General features: G+C 37.1%; 1 protein-coding gene across 1 annotated transcript; it reads left to right on the top strand.

The window, feature by feature from the left end:
* Positions 1-252: 252 nt before the first annotated feature.
* On the top strand, positions 253-14,814 carry GABRA6 (gamma-aminobutyric acid type A receptor subunit alpha6). Its single transcript, XM_057747489.1, has 9 exons — positions 253-290; positions 490-608; positions 1,203-1,270; positions 3,239-3,459; positions 3,545-3,627; positions 3,925-4,068; positions 4,485-4,637; positions 5,873-6,132; positions 14,539-14,814. The coding sequence occupies exons 1-9, from the start codon at positions 253-255 to the stop codon at positions 14,812-14,814; spliced, it is 1,362 nt and encodes a 453-aa protein (XP_057603472.1).
* The last annotated feature ends 4,202 nt before the right edge of the window (positions 14,815-19,016 follow it).

Here is a 19,016-nt window from a genome sequence, read left to right as displayed (position 1 = left end):
CCATTAGGACTCACTCTAAGACCCCAAACCACCTTGTTCCATGTGAAAAGACGGAACAGAGAGTGAAGAGAGGAAGGGGAACCCTCCAAGTTTAGCTGGCAACAATCTCATCTACTGGATTACCGGCTGGACGCAAACAAGAAGGGCTATGAGTGGTCCAGGAGACTGCTCTAGTTAATTGGCAAAGGAGAGCTGGTTGGGAGGAGGAGAAACCAGGAGGAGGGAGAGCTGGACACTGCAGTGCACTGCAGGATGGCATCGCCTCTGCCCTGGCTCTACATGATTCTATGGTAAGTAAGACTTGTTTCTGATCTTTCCTTTTAGCTCAGAGAAAAGGGTAAACACACACCCACTGGGCGACTTCTATAACAAATCATGGAAGCAGCCTGGGTGGTGCGGCATGTATGTGTGGTGGGGTAGATGAGGCTGGAATGAACAGCCTATTTTCTCTGAGGCCAGGAGTGAGGACCATTGACTGTCTACTCACAGGGTAGAAAATATCGTAGGGAAACTTGAAGATGAAGGAAACCTCTACTCCAAAAACATCAGTCGGATCCTGGACAACTTACTTGAAGGCTATGACAATCGGCTGCGACCGGGATTTGGAGGTGAGAGGTAGCATCTTTACTAGACCAAACATCTGCACTCTTCTTCCCCCTTAGTGCCATTCCAAGGCCCAGAGGGATAGCAGAGTGACAAGCTGCAGGGCACTGGGGAGGGGCCACGTGTGTGTCCCCATCTAGTCTCTGTCCCTTCCTCAGTCTGTGAGCTTATATGCCAGTCACCTGAACTCGCTAAGCTTGGGCTTTCTCAACTGCAGTGTGAGTGTATGAACAGTGCTTGCCTCATAGGGTGTGTGGGTGTAAAATGAGATTCTCCATATAAAACACTTTTTTTTTTTTTAGCATTTGTCCCATTAATGCTATCACTAAATGTTGATTATTGCTATAATTTTTATTAGAATACTAACCTACTCCTGTTCCATTCCTTAAATTCCTCAATTTGGCCAGAATAAATTCAAAATAATGTAACTCGTGTGAGTTTTTAGAGTTGAAAAGCCAAAGGATTTCTGCTCCTGGAATTACTTTAGGATGGCTTGCAGGTTCTGGCTATGAAAAGGGGCTTTGTGATAAGAGTTGTTCGGTTTAGTCTCCTAAACATCACTGATGATAACGGCCCCCATCCCTCTGGGCTCATTTCAGGTGCTGTCACTGAAGTCAAAACAGACATTTACGTGACAAGTTTTGGGCCCGTGTCAGATGTGGAGATGGTGAGTGAGCTCTGAGTGAGGAGAGTAATTTTGCTTATGGGGAGGTGGAAGAGGGCTGAGTCCCAGAAGGAACGATAATGGGCATTGTTATCAAACTTGGCCCCAGATCCGAAAGCAATATGTGTGCTCATGCTGGGAAGGAATGGCCATTAGAGCAGATCACTGGCTTAATCTCCTTCACATTTCACTAAAGGCTCTGCTTAAACACTCATCTGAGGGGACTTTTAAGATGATATCCTCTCTTCTTTTCACATATCACGCACCTATTCTTCCCTACAAAGAAACAATTTTTTCCCATCTTTGTGATGTCCTAGTAAGTTTTTGGAGGGGAAAAAAGAAAAACCAGCAATGATGGTATGCTGTGTAAGAGTATATTGAGAATATCTAGTCAACTTAAAACATAGCTGTTTGGACAGTGCACCATTCTCAGGATGTGTTATTAAAACTGTAAGGGGAGCCCTCTGAAAAGACTAATGCATTCTACCTTTTATGTTTGCAAGTGAACCAGAAGGTGTTCTGGGGACTCTGTTCCAGGTACAGATGGCTGTAGGATTCGTAAGAGGGTATTTATAGTAAGCAGCAATGGAAACCTGAACCAGTCTTATAGAACAAAGTGTATTATGATATTCTTTCATATTTCTTAGGTAGTACATCCCCCTAAAAGTAAAATATAAATACCAAAACTGAAGAAACACATAACTCTTTAAAGTGGTGCATTAAATGTACTAGGGGAATGTAATTCTAGATAAACAGTTATTAGAGACTTTCATCTGCTTTTTTAGTTGACGAGATAAGGAGAAAGGACAGGAGGAGGAATGAAAAAAAGAGGGAAAAAGGAAAGAGTAAAAGAGGAAGAGAAAGGGGGCAGGAGAAGAGAAGTAAGAAAAAATAACAAGGAAGGGGGAGAGAGTGAGAAGTACTTTATTTAAGAGACAAACGTCTTAAGACTTGAGAGAAAGAAGGTCAGCATTCTCCAGAATCCTCAATTATTTTACTATCATGTTTTTCCTTTGAATACTGACTCACCCCAAGAATAAATGACCACAACCATACTCTGCTGTACCACTGAAATTTGGGGACACTGAGAACTTTATTTTATGCATGTGTCTCTTTTTTAAGTGTATTTGTACAAAAGTGGCTTGTTACAGCCTGGATCATCAATTATACGGATATATTGTGTGTCAAATTATATTTTTAAAATATAATCACCACTTGCAGTAATAGGACTCATAAAGGAACATATAAAGTAGGCAAAGCAATTCTCGGCAATATTTTGACATAATTATAAGTTGTTATTTATCACTGAGTTTTGCAAAGGCCCTTATCATAATTCTTAAGATTTTTAATGTTATTTCATAAAAGCCACAAATTAAAACTCATAATTTTGATTATGCTTGCTTAAATGATGCTCTGTTTGAGTAATCATGGGAACATTTGCTTTAATGTTCTCTGAGAACAATATAAAATAATTATGATGTGCAGACAAAAGTATGCTTATCAAGCAAAGTTTCTCTATCCTTGGAACTTTATTAAGTGGTACTATGTTGCTTGGAGATACCTTTGAAGGTGAACAAGCTGCTAAGGGAATGGTTAGACTAACTGATGGTAGGAAGGGCAGCATAAAACCTAGACTAAATCTTTTTTCTATTTTTCTTCTAAATTAAGGAGAGAGAAATTGATAGGTCAATAGATGGAGAGATGGATGACTGATAGAAAAAGAGGAAGAATGTTAAGGGGATGAAGGTGGAAGAGAGAGGTTTGCACAGTACAACTCTTTCTTTTATAATAATATTACAAACAGAGTGTGAAAAAATAACAATGCACTGAAATCATAGCTTTCCTGATAGGTTATTGTCATAAAAAGTTGCTTTATTTCTTAAACTTTAGGATTGGGTATGTAAGCTAGTGAATAAACTATTCTTAATAAACCATCTGCCCGGCATGCGTGAATCTTTTATTTTCTCTTAGGAGTATACAATGGACGTTTTCTTCCGCCAGACTTGGACTGATGAGAGGTTGAAGTTTGGGGGACCAACTGAGATTTTGAGTTTGAATAACCTGATGGTCAGCAAAATCTGGACACCTGACACGTTTTTCAGGAATGGCAAAAAATCAATTGCTCACAATATGACAACTCCTAACAAACTCTTCAGAATAATGCAGAATGGAACCATTCTATATACCATGAGGTGAGGTTTCCCCAATTCTACTTCCTCTGACCAAATTATTTGTCCATGATACTAACTCAGAATCACTCATTTCAATGGCCCTCAGGCTTACCATCAACGCTGACTGTCCCATGAGGCTGGTGAACTTTCCAATGGACGGGCATGCTTGTCCACTCAAGTTTGGGAGTTGTAAGTTACAAAAAATCTTCTGAGAGCCTAAATAATGCATTCAAAATACATAATTATTTTGTTTTAATCAGACATTAGAAAGCAAAAGAGAAATATTACTCTGACGTCCTCAGTATGATTCCAGGAATTAGCTTATAGTCAGAAATTTTGGTTACCAGGATTAAAGAAAAACATTTAAAACATTTATGTTTGTATTTCCTTTTTATAATGAACAAGATGTGCTTTGAAAGGGGGAAACACACACACACACAATTAGACAGATTTACTGCTCTGTTTAATTTGTTTAAAAAAATTCAGATGCTTACCCCAAAAGTGAAATCATATATACATGGAAGAAAGGACCACTTTACTCAGTGGAAGTCCCAGAAGAATCTTCAAGCCTCCTTCAATATGATCTGATTGGACAAACAGTATCTAGTGAGACAATCAAATCTAACACAGGTAAGAATTTGACCAATCAATGCGTGGACGTAATCCTGCACGGTGACGCCAGTGCACATTTTTAAAATGTCTATTTCTTTTTCCTCTGCATTAGCCATTCTCAGCTAAACTTGCTGTTTTAAAATGATGAGCAGCTTCCTTTAAAATTGATTTTGCAATCATGTGCATATAAAGATTTGCGTAGCCTTGGAGTGAGTAGTTTTGTATGTATATGACACAAAGAACCCCACAGAAAACAATGAGCTGATGTATCTATCATCTGCTGATTGAGTAGCTTTGTCATACATTGAAAAAAATGCCTTTGCTTGTTTTCTTCCTGCTCATATTAATTTAAAGATCTGCAAGATTTATTTCCAGCTGCATTCTTTCTGCACACTGTCAACCACAATAATAATGTTATACCTGTCTTCCAACAGGTGAATACGTAATAATGACAGTTTATTTCCACTTGCAAAGGAAGATGGGCTACTTCATGATACAGATCTATACTCCTTGCATTATGACGGTCATTCTTTCCCAGGTGTCCTTCTGGATTAATAAGGAGTCTGTTCCGGCCAGAACTGTCTTTGGTATGCTTCACTCTTTGGACTACTTTCCGTCATCCTCCAACTCACATTGCTTGTGTATTTTAGGGGACTATTCACACCAGTGCACTTTTTCAATCCACAAAGGAAATAAACTCCTATCTCATTCAGACACATGTATCATATAAAATGACCTTCATCTTATCGCAATTTGTGTGGCGAATCAACAAAAGATTCATCTCAGCAAGAATTCTCGCTGGTTTCCTGTGACTTTCACATGCTCTATTTAGAAGAGTTTTTTGTTTTTTGTTTTTTAATCTCAATTTGCTTTTTCATAACTAAAAAAAAGCAGAAAATTAAAAACTGACATGTTAATCAATGAAAACAAATGCTAAGATATTGAACCCACAAATACATAAATTATCTCACTTTTATTAGATTGGATTGTAAACAATTTTGCCATTTTTTAGGTCTAAAAATAGTTAAATATCACCAATTTTCCATTGTTCAACCTAAATATTTAGTCACATTTATGATGTATAGAATCACTATGCGTGTGATGGAACAAAATAAGAAAAAGAGCTATAACAGAAAATATCCTTTGTAAGAAAATCCAATTTTTTTCTCAGGTTCTGTGATTATAAATTTAGCAGTTCATAGGGAAGACCTGAATTTAACTGAAATCTCAGATGAACTTTGACTTTTTAATTTACTGTGCTAAAATAGATCTCTTTTTGAAAATTATAAAAGAATATTTATATAATAATGTTGACCATATTTGAATTATATAAATTCTCCAAGACAGAAAACTGCTGGCAGATGAATGATGAAATTATTTTCTCACAATTAAATATTTTATCTTAAAACCAAGCTAGAAATAAAAACATCTGGGAAATCTAATTTTATATTTATTATTCACACCAAGTAGAATTATTAAATATAATGAAAGATTATATCAGCATTAAATTTGATCAGAAGTTCCATTTTATTACTTATATAGTAATAATTTGCTGTTATTTTATAATATATTATTATTGTTAAGCTAAATCAATTCAATGAATAATGTTTTGAGCAACTACAATGTACACATCAACACACTAGGTACTGAAGGATACAAAAATGTGAGTGCCTGTGATAATAATTGTAAGCAACTAAAAATAATAAAGTAATAATAAAAATTACATTTGTAACAAAAATCCCCTCCACCAACATGTTCCCATTTGATCTTGTTATTGGATTGCAAATCCTAATACTGCATTTCTCATTCTGTGTCATTTTAGGGATCACCACTGTTTTAACCATGACCACTCTAAGCATCAGTGCCAGGCACTCCTTGCCAAAAGTGTCTTATGCGACCGCCATGGATTGGTTCATAGCTGTTTGCTTTGCTTTCGTCTTCTCTGCGCTTATTGAGTTCGCAGCTGTCAACTACTTTACCAATCTTCAGACACAGAAGGCCGAAAGGAAGGCACAGATTGCAGCCTCATCGCCAGTGACAATAGCAAAAGCGACTGAACCCTTGGAAGCTGAGATTGTCTTGGTAATTGTTTTCTTTTCGAATGTTACCCACCGTATAGGAAAAGGCAGCCCAGATAGTTATCACAAACAACTAGACAGTCCAAAAGTAATATTAGTGGGGCGTGAGTTACATAACTTTGGTTCCAAGCCCAACTTCCTCTCCAACTTCACAGAAAAAAGCCAAGCAACAATCCATTTCTCTGTGCTCTAAACTTTTGGTATTCCTCTTTCATCATCCTCAGTAGTACTGGCAGATTCCAAGCTCTCAGAGGAGACAAGAAAATTCTTAGCCTTTAGATGTTTCCTTTGAAAAGGCTGCCTTATACCGACTAGGGAAAATAAAGTTAAAAAAAAAAAAAAAAGTTCCTAATGAGGCTTCAGAGTCTGAAGGAAACAAACAGGGACCCCTATGGACAATTTTTGTTAGAAAACTGCTTGCTGCATCATTTCAGGAGAGCAAGATGTGCATATTAGGTTCTATGAATTCTCAGTCATAGGCCAAGATTTTGATGCATATGAAGACATTCTCATGTTCACATTCATGTTATATGTATATAATATACATACTATTATGTATATTAATGTGGTTTTTTCAAAGACTTATAATCAGTGAGAAATACCTATAAAATTAAGTTTAGATTTGCTGTGGCTAAGCTTTGGTCCCCAAAGGTTTTTTGAACAAAAAATAAATGATAGCATTAATAATTCAAGGGTCATAAATGTGCCCCCACATTTCAATTTCACATATGAATTCTCACAACAATTAAGTTGAACGTACTTTTTAAAAAATGGATTTTTGAACTGATCAACAAGTGTACATTTTTACTTCAAAATAAACTCCAAACAGTAGCTCTTGAAAAGAGGAAAATTTTGCTCTGAAAAATCAAGTAATGCAGACACTTTGAACTGAATATTTCTTTATAATTGATCAACTCTCATGATTATTTCCAAATCGCAAAACCACATGCAGCCCAGTTAATTCTTGGTTAAATTTTATGATAAAAATTATAAAGTTATGTGTGTTTTACTTTCCAAATATTGAGATATTTATTGGCTTTAAAGCATAATTTTGTATGAAACTTTTCTCTTTGATAAACTAAGAAACTTATTTGAAAATTTACATTTTCTCCAAAGGATAAGACCAGTCCCATGATAAGTGGCAACACAGAATTTAAAGATTCTTTTTCTTGAATTAGACCTTGTTTAAAAACGTTTGCCATCCAGTAATCCAGTCTAATTATACTTCAAATAAAACACAGAGCCTCAGAGAAGGAAAACATTAGTCACTAGTCAGCAGAAAAACTAGGAATTGATTCCAGAACTCCTACTATCCACAACTTTACAGAGGCTGAGGCCCTAACCTCCCCAACACCTTTTCAAAGACTGAAATATAAAAGAGCGCATACCACTGGGTAAAACATTTTCTGAATGTAGGTAAGGTCATTCCCAAAATTCTTCCCTTAATTTAATGATGTTTTCTTTATATGTGTGTGTGTGTGCTTTGAAAGATCACAAAAATGTAAATTTTGTAACAAAAATATAAATTTTGTAGCAAAAAGATGTTAGTCTAAAGGCCAGTTCAAAAGATTGAAAATTACTTTTTTCAGAAAAGATAAATTCCAAATATTTTTGAGAATTATTTTGTTTGTAAAAATAAGTGTTTATGTCACAACTTATTTGTATTTATATAGATATATAATTGACATATTGTCCAAAGGTCTATATTATCTTAACATATAGCTGGAAAGGAGGAAGAACTAATATTTGTCAAAATTCCATTTAACTGTTTCTTATTTGAGAAATACAGTAAAAATAAAAAGAAATTCATGAGAAACAGGGTAAGAAAAGTGATTTTGAATATAGTCATTGATCTGATATTGAGACAAAAAGAAAGACCAACTTCCTTACTTTAACTCTTTTAAAATATATATTACTGAGAAGTATATGATTTCAAACCCTTAGAGAAAGCATAGAGTTATCATTTCCTAAGTCTATTTTTTTAAAGGTATAATTTATTAATAAGATGGAATTTAAAATCTCAGGTCTCCATATAAGCTATCTTCTAATAGTTCTAAAATAGTAACATATAATGAGCAGGTCCTTTGGGAAGCTGGATAAAAAATTGCATTTAAATCGTCTCAAAGTATTTTTTCCTTGCAAGTTGACTTCTTTTCTCCTTTGAGAAATTACGTTTCTAAAGCTGGCTCCACTTAAAACATTCCAAGGCGATGAAAAGGAGAATTTTGTTTCTGAAAGGCTAAGTCAAAATGTAAAAATAAAAATAAAAGCAAAATAACCAAACCTAACAATATAAACCTTGTAGGCATCAAAAAGTAAATATAGATGATTACATAGAACATGTACATTTTATTTATTTATGTCAAAACTTGGCTATTGCCTTATACAATGCAGAGGAACAAACATAAATTACACATTCAGAATTTATACAGCACAATGGTATATTATGATTGCAAGGTCATTTTTTTCTTTCAAATACCATGACATTTTAAAATGCCTATTCAGTTGTAATCAAAATAACATTATTTAAGTAAGTTGGACATTGAAATTGCAAACCAGTGTGGTAAAGTTGAAATGAGATTAAGTGCTTGGATAGTTCATGTGATTCTAGGTTTTATGTTTTAATGTGCACATTGCTTTTCACAGGAAACTGCTTAGAATGAATGTGAAAACTTTATCACTTTGAATTTGACCTTGAAATTTATTATAATAATGACAAAGAAATTCAGGCGCTTAAAATCTAGTATTCACACCTGAAGAAATACCTAAGACTAAATCTTCAGAAGTGCTCTATAGACTAATAATCTTTCTGTTTTTAAGGCATTTGGAAGTGGAGGCTTTATATTTTTAGATTTTGAGAAGAAATTGTCCACAGCTTCTTTCCTGCTTATATGGTATCTTTCCATATTGTTTTTATCTGGTATGCTATTTTGGCATTAGAAGGTTATTCCTGTATTTATGTTTCAGAACTTATTATGTGTATGGGATACACTTATTTTGTATATAAGACCGAGTTTAGACTTTGAATGCTTCTTGGATGTCTTGCTACTCTTCTTGTTATTTTAAAAATCTAAGCCCTCACCACTATGTTCCTAAGAATGAATCTCCTGCCCCGCTACCCATCAACACATCCAATGTGGCTTCTCTTTTTCACAAGAAGTGTGATGTTCTTGGTAAATTACCTACAAACTAAGTTGGTCAACATTTACTTGGTCAAGACAATAACTATATTTATACTGATTAGGTTGTTTATTTTTTCTTTTCACCTGACACCAGTTTATTGAGTACCTATGAGTTCATTAAATTATTCATACCATAAGCATGTATTTATTAAGTGCTTTTATGTGCCAGACCGTTTGTAGAATGCTGAGGATACCTTAGAAAGTGACATCAATAGGGTCTCTTCCATCATGGAGCTGCCTGTTGAGCAGGAAGAGAGGAAACTCAAGGAGCCATTACAATACATTGTGATAAAGGCTGTGGTTAGAGATGTATAGTAGGCTGAAGAAAAGCCATGCAAGAGTACCAGCTCAGTCTGGAGTGGTGATTCTGGAGGTAGTGATGCCTATATGGAGAACAGAAAGATAAGCCTGGTCCTGCTCTAGAAACACTAAGTCAGTTGTTAGAAACTTGGGCACAGAGAGGGAAATAAGACATATTGTCCTTTCTGTAATCTTTTCAAGGTCAGAACGTCTGCTGGGCCATGACTCTGTTGCCGTTCACCTGTGTAGAGAAATATGAAGCATGGAACACTGAAAGGTTCCAAATCTTGCTAAGATTGCTTTGAGTACTATCATTACTCCAAAGAATTAACAGCTGAATTAAGACCATCAGAGACTCTTTCTGATGCCCCTTCCCTATGGTAGCGCCATTGTTTGACTTATAGAGAGGGTGGGGTGGATTAGGTGAGGGGTGTAGGCAGTTGGCTCTTTCCCTTCCATCAAATCCTCATCCAATATTCCTTTCTGCACCCTCTAAACATTCCAGTATAGTTTTCAGATGTGCCCTTAGCACCACTGACCCACCAGATTGCTGCCAATAAGCTGCTTCTCTGCTGGCATTCTGGAATTATCTCTGCTCCCCAATTCTACCAGCTGCAAAACAAATGTAAGGACATTTGACAGAGTTTATTTTCTCCATAATGATTACTATGATAGTTTAAAACAATGTCAAATACTAAATGTTTTCAACAATATATTCTCTTGTTTTTGATGCCCCTGTTCGCTGGCTCTAAAAGCAGATGCTTCGTTTGTCCCTTGAGTAATGCAGCCCTGGTTAGACTCTCTCTCCTACGAGAGACAGTCTAACCATTGCTCCCTCCTCTTCAACATATCAGACTCACTGAAAGTCGTATTCAAATTGCTCTTAGTATTTTCCGAGTGCCTTATCCCTATACCAAATAACTGATTCTCACAAAGTCCAGTTTGACTCCAAGTACCTTTGCAATATGGCATTACTTAAAACAAAGCGGTGCTCTAAAAATACCCGAAGCAGGATGGCACTGAGCAGCAGGGGAGCCCTGGAAAAATTCAAAACCACAGGTGTTCCACTCAAAACAGTGACAGCCCCAAGCTGAGCCCTCATCTGGACTCTGACAAAAGCCTATTTTACTATCAACTGAAACTGCTGAGCTTACAATAGAGCAGGCGGGATCTGATGCAAACCTGTAGCTTGAATGGCTTGCAAAATTGGCTTTCTTTTCATTTTAGAAATTCAGTGTGATTCTTCTAACTTTTAGGCGTCCTGTCTCCTCCACTGCCTATTCCCAATCATCCAGAAGCTGATTTATCCAGCGCGTGGGTTAGCCAACCCTCCGGCATTTCCTTGAGCACACTGTATTTGCTGCCTGCTAGAAATTCCCCAGCATCCCTTGGCAAAAAGACAGTGTAATTCTAAACCAGTGATGCCCAGTGGTGGGTTAATTTTCCCCCAGAAGACACCTGTCAAGGTACAAGGATATTTTTCGTTGTCAAAACCCCGAGGAAATGGGTGCTACAGGCATCTTATGGGTAGAAGACAGGCAAACTGCTCAACATCCCATGATATACAGGACAGTCCCCACAACTAAGAATTGTCAGCATATCAGTAGCTTTGTGGTTGAGAGACCATGTCCTAAACCCGAAAGCTGATGGGAAAAAAATAATATTTATTAATATTAGGCACCTGAGGGAGATTGAATCCAGGTGCTGCCCCTATTACACGTGTGAGCTTTCTGCTGACACCTTCATCTGCTCATCTCCGAAATGAAAATAATACGATTACATTATAGATTCTCTCTAGGAATAAGAAAAATAATTCACGCAAAATGCCATGTAGTACTTGTAAAGGGTAAGCATTTAGATATGGTACCTCGAATATAATGTAATATCACCAATATGCTAAATAATCATAAAATGTTTTGTTCCCTTCTCTTTGCCCGACTACCCTAAAACGTCTTGGAAAATGTTTAGATTTTCATTCGTTAGTTAATTCAGCATAAGTTTATTAAGCATTCACTGTGTTCTATGCACTGGCTAGGCACTGTGGAGCCCTTACCCATGAGAATAATATGCCCTCTACCACTAAGGAGATTTCATGTCCGGAAAGGGGAAAAAGCACAACAGAAATAACATTGACAGGGAAGAGGTGATGACAGCGAAAGGGGTTGTAACAGCTAGGTAGGCAGAAATGTATACAGAAAAAAGACACTTTTCCTTTCTCAAGTTCTTAAAGACAAGGAAAAAGAAAACCTTACAGCTGAAACAAAAATTGTCCCTAACTTTCTTCTTTTCTTTTCTTTTTTTTAATTTTCTTTTTTTCTATTGAAGTATAGTTGATTTACAATGTATGCTTAGGGAGAGTCAAAGACTCCGAGGGCATGTCTAAGTCGTACATCAGGTAAGTAGTGTATGTGGAATTGCAGTCTAAGGGCTTTCTGACTCTGCTGCCCTCTTAACTCCTAAGCAACGCTCCATAGAGATTATCTGGGCAAGTAGATGAGGAAAAGAGGAATCCTACTGGAGGAGACCTTTAATTCCAGGCTAATGCCGTTGTGCATAAAGTTTTCAGGCTGTTCAGTCTTGAATGATGTTGCTTAACTCTGGACAAGGGTCATTTGGCCATCCTCATTAAGTCATCTGTGACACCATGACAATGCCAAGAGATTGACGAATAACTTTTCCCCACATCCCTGAAAGGGAGGGAGATAAAACAATGCCTTACACTTTTATGCTAGGTTGTGGTTTACAATCACTTTTTCATCTCAATGAACGTATTCATGTCTGCCCTCTTTCTCCTTAAAAAAGAAAGAAGCATAGGTGCCAGACAGACAATGCATCCTATTAAAAATCAAGACAGATTTAGGCAGAAAATCTGCTCTAAAGCTTTGCCCTCTTTCTACTCCATTATGATCCTTAAAAAATTTACTGGAGTAAAATATTTTAATGTTCCATATATCTGGGAAGAAGAAAACACTTTTTGAAGAATTAAACAGTGACACATTTTGCTCTTTCAGGTGGAGAATATTTTAATAACATATACAATAGATGAAAATTCAAATTATAGTTTGAGAAACATGATAGAAAGCTTTTGGCAGACAATGTTATGTTTATTGTCTAAAACAGGCAGCACGCATTGAGACCAAAGTACCACTACTCTGGTCCTATTCACACACTATCTGGTGACCCTGGGCACAGTAGTCCTAAGCGTCACATATTTTTAAAAGAAAATGTCACTTATTTCTAATCCAAGATCAGTAGACTAGGCACCCTTCTATTTTAAATTCTCTTCAACCTCCAAGACCTATGATTTATTTAACTATGTCCAGAGTGCCTAGCTCAATCCTGGGTCAACAGATAACAAATAAAGATATTCTTTCCTTGAAATTCACCACGGTCATGTCAAATCAGACATTACACTGATTTCTTTTTGCTTTCAGTAAAGAAACAGATTTTACCATGGCCCCTAAAAGCACAGTGGGTTTGAACTCTCTAGGATGACTATTATTATTGAGATACTCAACCACTTCCATGACAAATCAAAAGCAAAATTCAGGATGGGACTAGAGAGAGAAGAGGTTCTCAGGGTTGTTGTTTCTCCACAGTCCAAATGTCACTGCATCGGCGGGTCATTCTGGTCCTGTGGCTCAACCAGCACGGGGGAGGCGGCCGCCTCATCCTGTTGCCGTGGGGCTGCTGTCTAAAGCCAGGGAGTCTGTCCATGTGAGTAACACACCCTGCCAGGCAGCAAAGTGGTGATTTTGCTGCCAGGGAGGAAACAAGGCAGTTTTACAAGAGCAGAGACAATGTACAGCAAGTGTGTGAAGGCAGGGACCCAGCAAGGACAAACTGGCCACTAGGAGAGTGATTATTATAGGCCGTAGACAAGAAAAAGTAAGAATGAGAGGAAGCCCCCCTAGTCTCCACCATCATGAAACGAGTCCAAAGCAAACAGAATCAGAGTCTCTGAACCAGGCTCAATACTTAAGAGTAAAGATGAGAGAAAATGCTGGGATGAAACAAGCAGTGAGGTTGATCAGGGTGGTTTATTACTGGCTGTAAAACTATGGGTGAAGCAGTTTCCACATCTGGACCTCAGGCTTCTCATCTGTTACTTAATGCACTGAATATCCTTTTCAAGACTAGAATTGGTTGTCCTATGATTTCAGCAGAACAGAAAAATCTAATGATGGAAAAGAACATATAATAATTCTGAGGTTAGTAAATGTATATCGTTTTGATAACTTAAGATGGTGGGAAACCAGTAGAGAAGTTCTGAATGGAAAGCAGAAAGCTCTCAATATAGAACTCTGGACAAAGAGGTAGTCTTATGTCAAGGGAAGAACAGTCATCCCACTCAGTTTAAAGGTATTTCTGTTTTGCCACTGGCTTTTGATGTACATGAGCACCTTTACATTTTTTTTTGTTGCTGCTGATACCTCAGTTGGTTCCAATTTACCAATGTGCAAAGCTTAGTCTATAGGCTGGGAATGTATCCAGAAGAATGGTATCATCTGGCCGAGCTGTTATTTTTTTTTTTATTTGACTGCCCACATATTCCAAAATGAAATTCCCTCTCATTGCCCCATAGGTTTAAGCATAACTGGGGTGGTGGGTGGATAAGCCCTTACAACCTGGCTTATCTCCTGATGGTACAATACTCAACATAGTTTCTGGGACATGGGACATGCTTGGCATCAGCTGCTGATGTATTAAATTATAGGATGTCAGGTGTTAGCAAATCAGTGTTTTTAAAATTAGTTTTACCACTTTCTCGGAAAAGTAGCACCATCAAATACTATTAAGAATTTGCTGATATTTTAACTTACATAGTAAGCAGTCAGTAAGTGTCTGTCAATGATGAAAAAAAGAATGACTAAGTGATGTCTATTCTTTTACCTATGCTGAACATATATGTATCTTTTCCTCTACAGCATCCTGATTCCAAGTACCATCTGAAGAAAAGAATCACCTCTCTGACATTGCCAATAGTTCCATCCCCCGAGGCCAGCAAAGTCCTCACAAGAGCTCCCATCTTACAGTCAACACCTGTCACACCCCCACCCCTCTCTCCAACCTTTGGAGGTACCAGTAAAATAGACCAGTATTCTCGGATTCTCTTCCCAGTTGCATTTGCAGGATTCAACCTTGTATACTGGATAGTTTATCTTTCAAAAGACACAATGGAAGTGAGCAGCAGTGTTGAATAGCTTGCAGCCATGAGAACTTGTATTCTCTAAGTTCTTATTTTCTGAATTTTTAAAAATAGCAATAAGACTTGTATCAATGCTTTTCCAAACATGAAATCAAAATTGAAAATCTCTAACACATAGCTTTGAGTAAGCATGTATAGGCAAAAAAGCAATAATGTTACTCTTCAAAACTGGAAGGTGAAGGTTGCTAAAAAATATGACTTTAATGTACATTAGAGAAAATTTTATAAAAGCATAAAATAGATTCAAGACGAATTTGCCAATCTTTGTCCTTCATTGTTCAATATTTTGTCACTGTGAATAGCATTTACCACAAAGCAGATAAAAATAAGAAATGCTGACACTTCCAAAGGTTGCCTTAAAATATGTTTATTTTGGCTTAGTTCTCAAGAGAACACAATATAAATAGTCTAAATATTTATCAGTAGGTTAACGCCAGCATGTTGGAGGCCTTTATGGTAGTAAAATGGCTTTCAGTGGCATTTTAAATCTGTATTGAGCTTAGCCATTTGTTTTCAACCTTGCTGTGCTATTTTACCTCAATAAAGTATGGTGTTTGTATACATATGAATTAAACATAGATCATAAATTATGTATGCATTTGTACATAGCTTTAGTTGGACTGCAATACAGTGCTGTTTTATCTCATTAAGCTCTCCTTTTAAAATAATATGCTCATTCAGAATTCCATGAAGTGGTAGAAGGCTTGTATATTATGACTGTTCTTATATCTCATATTCTTTACCTTTATAAGTGTATCACTAAACAAAACAACAATAAACATGGTTCTCTGGATCTGTTTAATAACGCTCAGAAGAGTATCCTTAAATATGGGGGAAATGAACTGGTTATGTCCCCAATGCTAATGTCTCTGGGGATTCTGAAAGGTAGAAGGTATGAGACAGCCAGGCTTGGTCACCTAACTGTAAAAACAGATGTGAATTTGTGTTCAAATAGTCATTCTTTTATCTCCTTTCTGCTCACTCAACACACGTTCTGTTATCAGATGAATAAGGTTTGAGGATCTAATGTAGAACTTGCTGACTATAGTTGATAACACTGTAGCAAATTGAAATTTGCTGGGAGAGCAGAAATTAAATGTTCTCACCAAAAAAAAAAAAAAAAGTAGATACGTGAGATGATGGATTTCTTAATTAACTCAATGGAGGGAATCATTTCACAATGTATACACACATTAAATCTTCATGTTGTATTCTTTAAATATCTCTCAATTTTATTAATCAATTGTACCTCAATCAAGCTGAAAAAAAAAAGTGAATGGGACTATTTTTCTCCCTTCCTACTATTCCAGCTCTTCCTGATGCTAACTCTACTCATATTTCTCCCACACAGAATGGGGTTAGGGAAACAGGAGCTAGGAGCAGAAGAAAGCATGTGGAATGGTTTGTACAAATCGATAAACCCGTCATTAGCTGTAGCTGAGTCTTAAACATTATTGTGATCAGCCAGAACTCTGAACCTAGAAAGAAATATTCTGGAATTACTATTCTTGCCTTTATTCAGGAAAATACAAAAAATTCTATGGCCAAACAAATCAGAGTTTAACTGAAATAGCCCTCTACTAAGGGGGAAGAAGATGAGATCTCCATCTAACTTCCCTATTAATTCGCTCCATAACCAAATCTCTTAGTCTCTGGGAGATATAGCTTTGGTCTCGCCTATAGAATGAGGGGGATGGAACAGACATCCTCCGAAGGTCTTTCCATTTAGAACAGCTTACGTGTGTTTCACTACTATTCTTTTCTATCTAAATTAAGTCATTATACAAGGCCGGCTCCTGTTTTTGAGAGTACATTATACAATCAAATACTGGGGAAGTGTTAATCACATTATATCCTATGTTACATTTAATCTTCTTCACAAACCTGTAAAGTATATACTGCTATTATCTCCATTTAAAGATAAGAAACCACAGCAGTGAAGATGAGTAATTTTGTTAAAAATCAAGTGGCACTCAAGTGTTATAGCTAAGAGCCGTACCCACGCAGTGGGATCCCATAGCTTGTTCACTTAACCATAACCATACAATGCGAGTCTACTCTCTAATCCCCTCCAGAGTTCTCTCACCTTGTCTTTCACTTCCTATAATAACTTTCCTGGTGTTCCGACATCCTTCCTACCCCACCTCAGCATTTACTCTACATTTCACTGCAAAGCACATTACTGTCAGTGAACATCTATGCTTAGAGCTGAAACAGATTAAAAAAACTCATTAAACTCATTACATTTTGTAGGCATTAGATTTCTCCTTAATGAAGGGATCTTGAAAACAAATTGGAAAACTTTTGAACTGCTAAGGATTCTAGAGAATACTATTTCTCAGCGTATGTCATGGAGTGGTAATACAGGTTAACTGAAAATAGAACAGTTTCCCCCAGTTAAAGAATTTGAGGGGAGATGTTGAATCAAAGCAAAATAGGTTTCTTTTCTGCTGGACTTCTCAGAGTCTTTATTATGCTTACGTGCATTGCGATTCTCTCATAGTTTGCTATAGTATTAACATTTCCCAAATCCACGTGGCCATAAATATTATTTTGCAAGGAGGAAATGCTGGGACTAGCATTCCTCAGAAAACAATTTGGGAAAGACCACCTTGGTTAGTATTTATACTATTGCTTCTGTAACCACCCTGACCCCCAAATTAAACAGATAAGGGATTGAGTCTCTGAGTAAGGAGATGACTTATCCTAGTTCATACAGCTATTAGAGACCAAATTAGGACTGCATAAAATAAAAATTGGACAAGGTATCTCAAGAGAGAGAATTTAACACAGAATGAACTGTTAAATAAGCAACACAGAGACAGTAACTGCAGGAGTCAGACGCCAAAAGGAAGATGATAGGGTTAACAGAACCTAAAAACTTGTGCAAGAGGTCTTTTAGAGCTGGACTCAATCATCTGTAGAGAGGACATCACCTGGATGAGGATAGAATTAGCTCAGCAGCTTAGAGAAGAGAACCCCAGAGCTGGAAATCAGACCTCCAAGGACAGGGTGCCACCCAGCTGATAAGAGTATCACACGTAATTAGAGCAGGGGTCCTCAGAGCTGGGTGTCAGACCACTGAGGTCTGCCCATGTGCTGCTAGCATCTCAGGAGCTTAAGGGAGGACACTTACACATTTGAGATCAGAGTTGCAGGGAGGAAGGGCTGCTTGGCTGAAACCACTATCTTTGGGAGAGCAAAATGAAGCTGGTTCTGGAAAAACCACAAACTGGAGACTGGAAGCAACTGTCATCTCAAGGTGAAGGGCAACGTGAAAAGGCAACATGACAGGGAGAATATTCCTTTCCCTGTTCACCTGCTTTCTAGTCGCTCTCGAGTCTCTCCTGTTGGAAGAACCTGACAGAAATCCTAGTGGCAGAGAAGAAATGAAAATTAAAGAGTTCAGCCAGAGCATCACAAAATAGAGTATAGAAGGTTGGATTTGGAGGGGACAGAAAAAATGCTTAATAACTGAAATACTTCACTCCTATGCTTATCTGGTACCACATATACACTTCTGTACATATTTATATTGTTTCACAATCATAAGATGCAGTTACTTTTCACACAAACAAAAATGCTCTCTTCATTTGTCCAAAAAGGAGATATACAAAATCCAAACAGCCATTGTGTTCATTTCGACATAATAATCACAACATCCATTTCTGATGATAGTTCAACTTCTATCATAATCATGGTCCCACCTGAATATTCTGTTTCCTAAAGACTCAATTGTAAACCTATCTATGATGAAACCACTTTTATATAAAACAGTAAGGGGATAGGAGAAAGGTCAAAAGAAAGCATATAATACATACAAATATTATGTCTAAATATCTATGTGGTCTTTATGGACAGGTAGAGCTATATCCATCTCCATGAAGATAATAGCAAGCAAGGAATAAACTATGCATAGCTCCTGTAGTCCCCATTTCTGTAATTAGTTATGTGACTGTAGTTGATATAAATAACTTCCTTTTTCTGCTATCCTTTTCTCTCAGTCAGCATCCCAGCTGGTTGATTTGGAGTTCTTTATCTCACAGAATTACTGAAGGGTCTTAATCCAAGAGCACAATAGCTTTCTCACATCCAGGAAGGCAGACTGCTTCCACTACTAAGAAGTCTTAGAGAGCCTTGGAGTTCTAAGATTCTCAAAACTGTTCAAGTCCTCTCAGATGTCACCATACAAGGTTC

The sequence above is a fragment of the Hippopotamus amphibius genome, chromosome 1, assembly GCF_030028045.1.
Source record: "Hippopotamus amphibius kiboko isolate mHipAmp2 chromosome 1, mHipAmp2.hap2, whole genome shotgun sequence".
Taxonomy (NCBI): Eukaryota; Metazoa; Chordata; class Mammalia; order Artiodactyla; family Hippopotamidae; genus Hippopotamus; species Hippopotamus amphibius.
This window is presented reverse-complemented; position numbering and strand designations above follow the sequence as displayed.

Coding starts and splice junctions, on each gene's coding strand:
- GABRA6 (XM_057747489.1), top strand. CDS start 253: ATGGCATCGCCTCTGCCCTGGCTCTACATGATTCTATG. Junction 291..489: donor TGGCTCTACATGATTCTATG/GTAAGTAAGACT, acceptor GTCTACTCACAG/GGTAGAAAATATCGTAGGGA. Junction 1,271..3,238: donor CCGTGTCAGATGTGGAGATG/GTGAGTGAGCTC, acceptor ATTTTCTCTTAG/GAGTATACAATGGACGTTTT.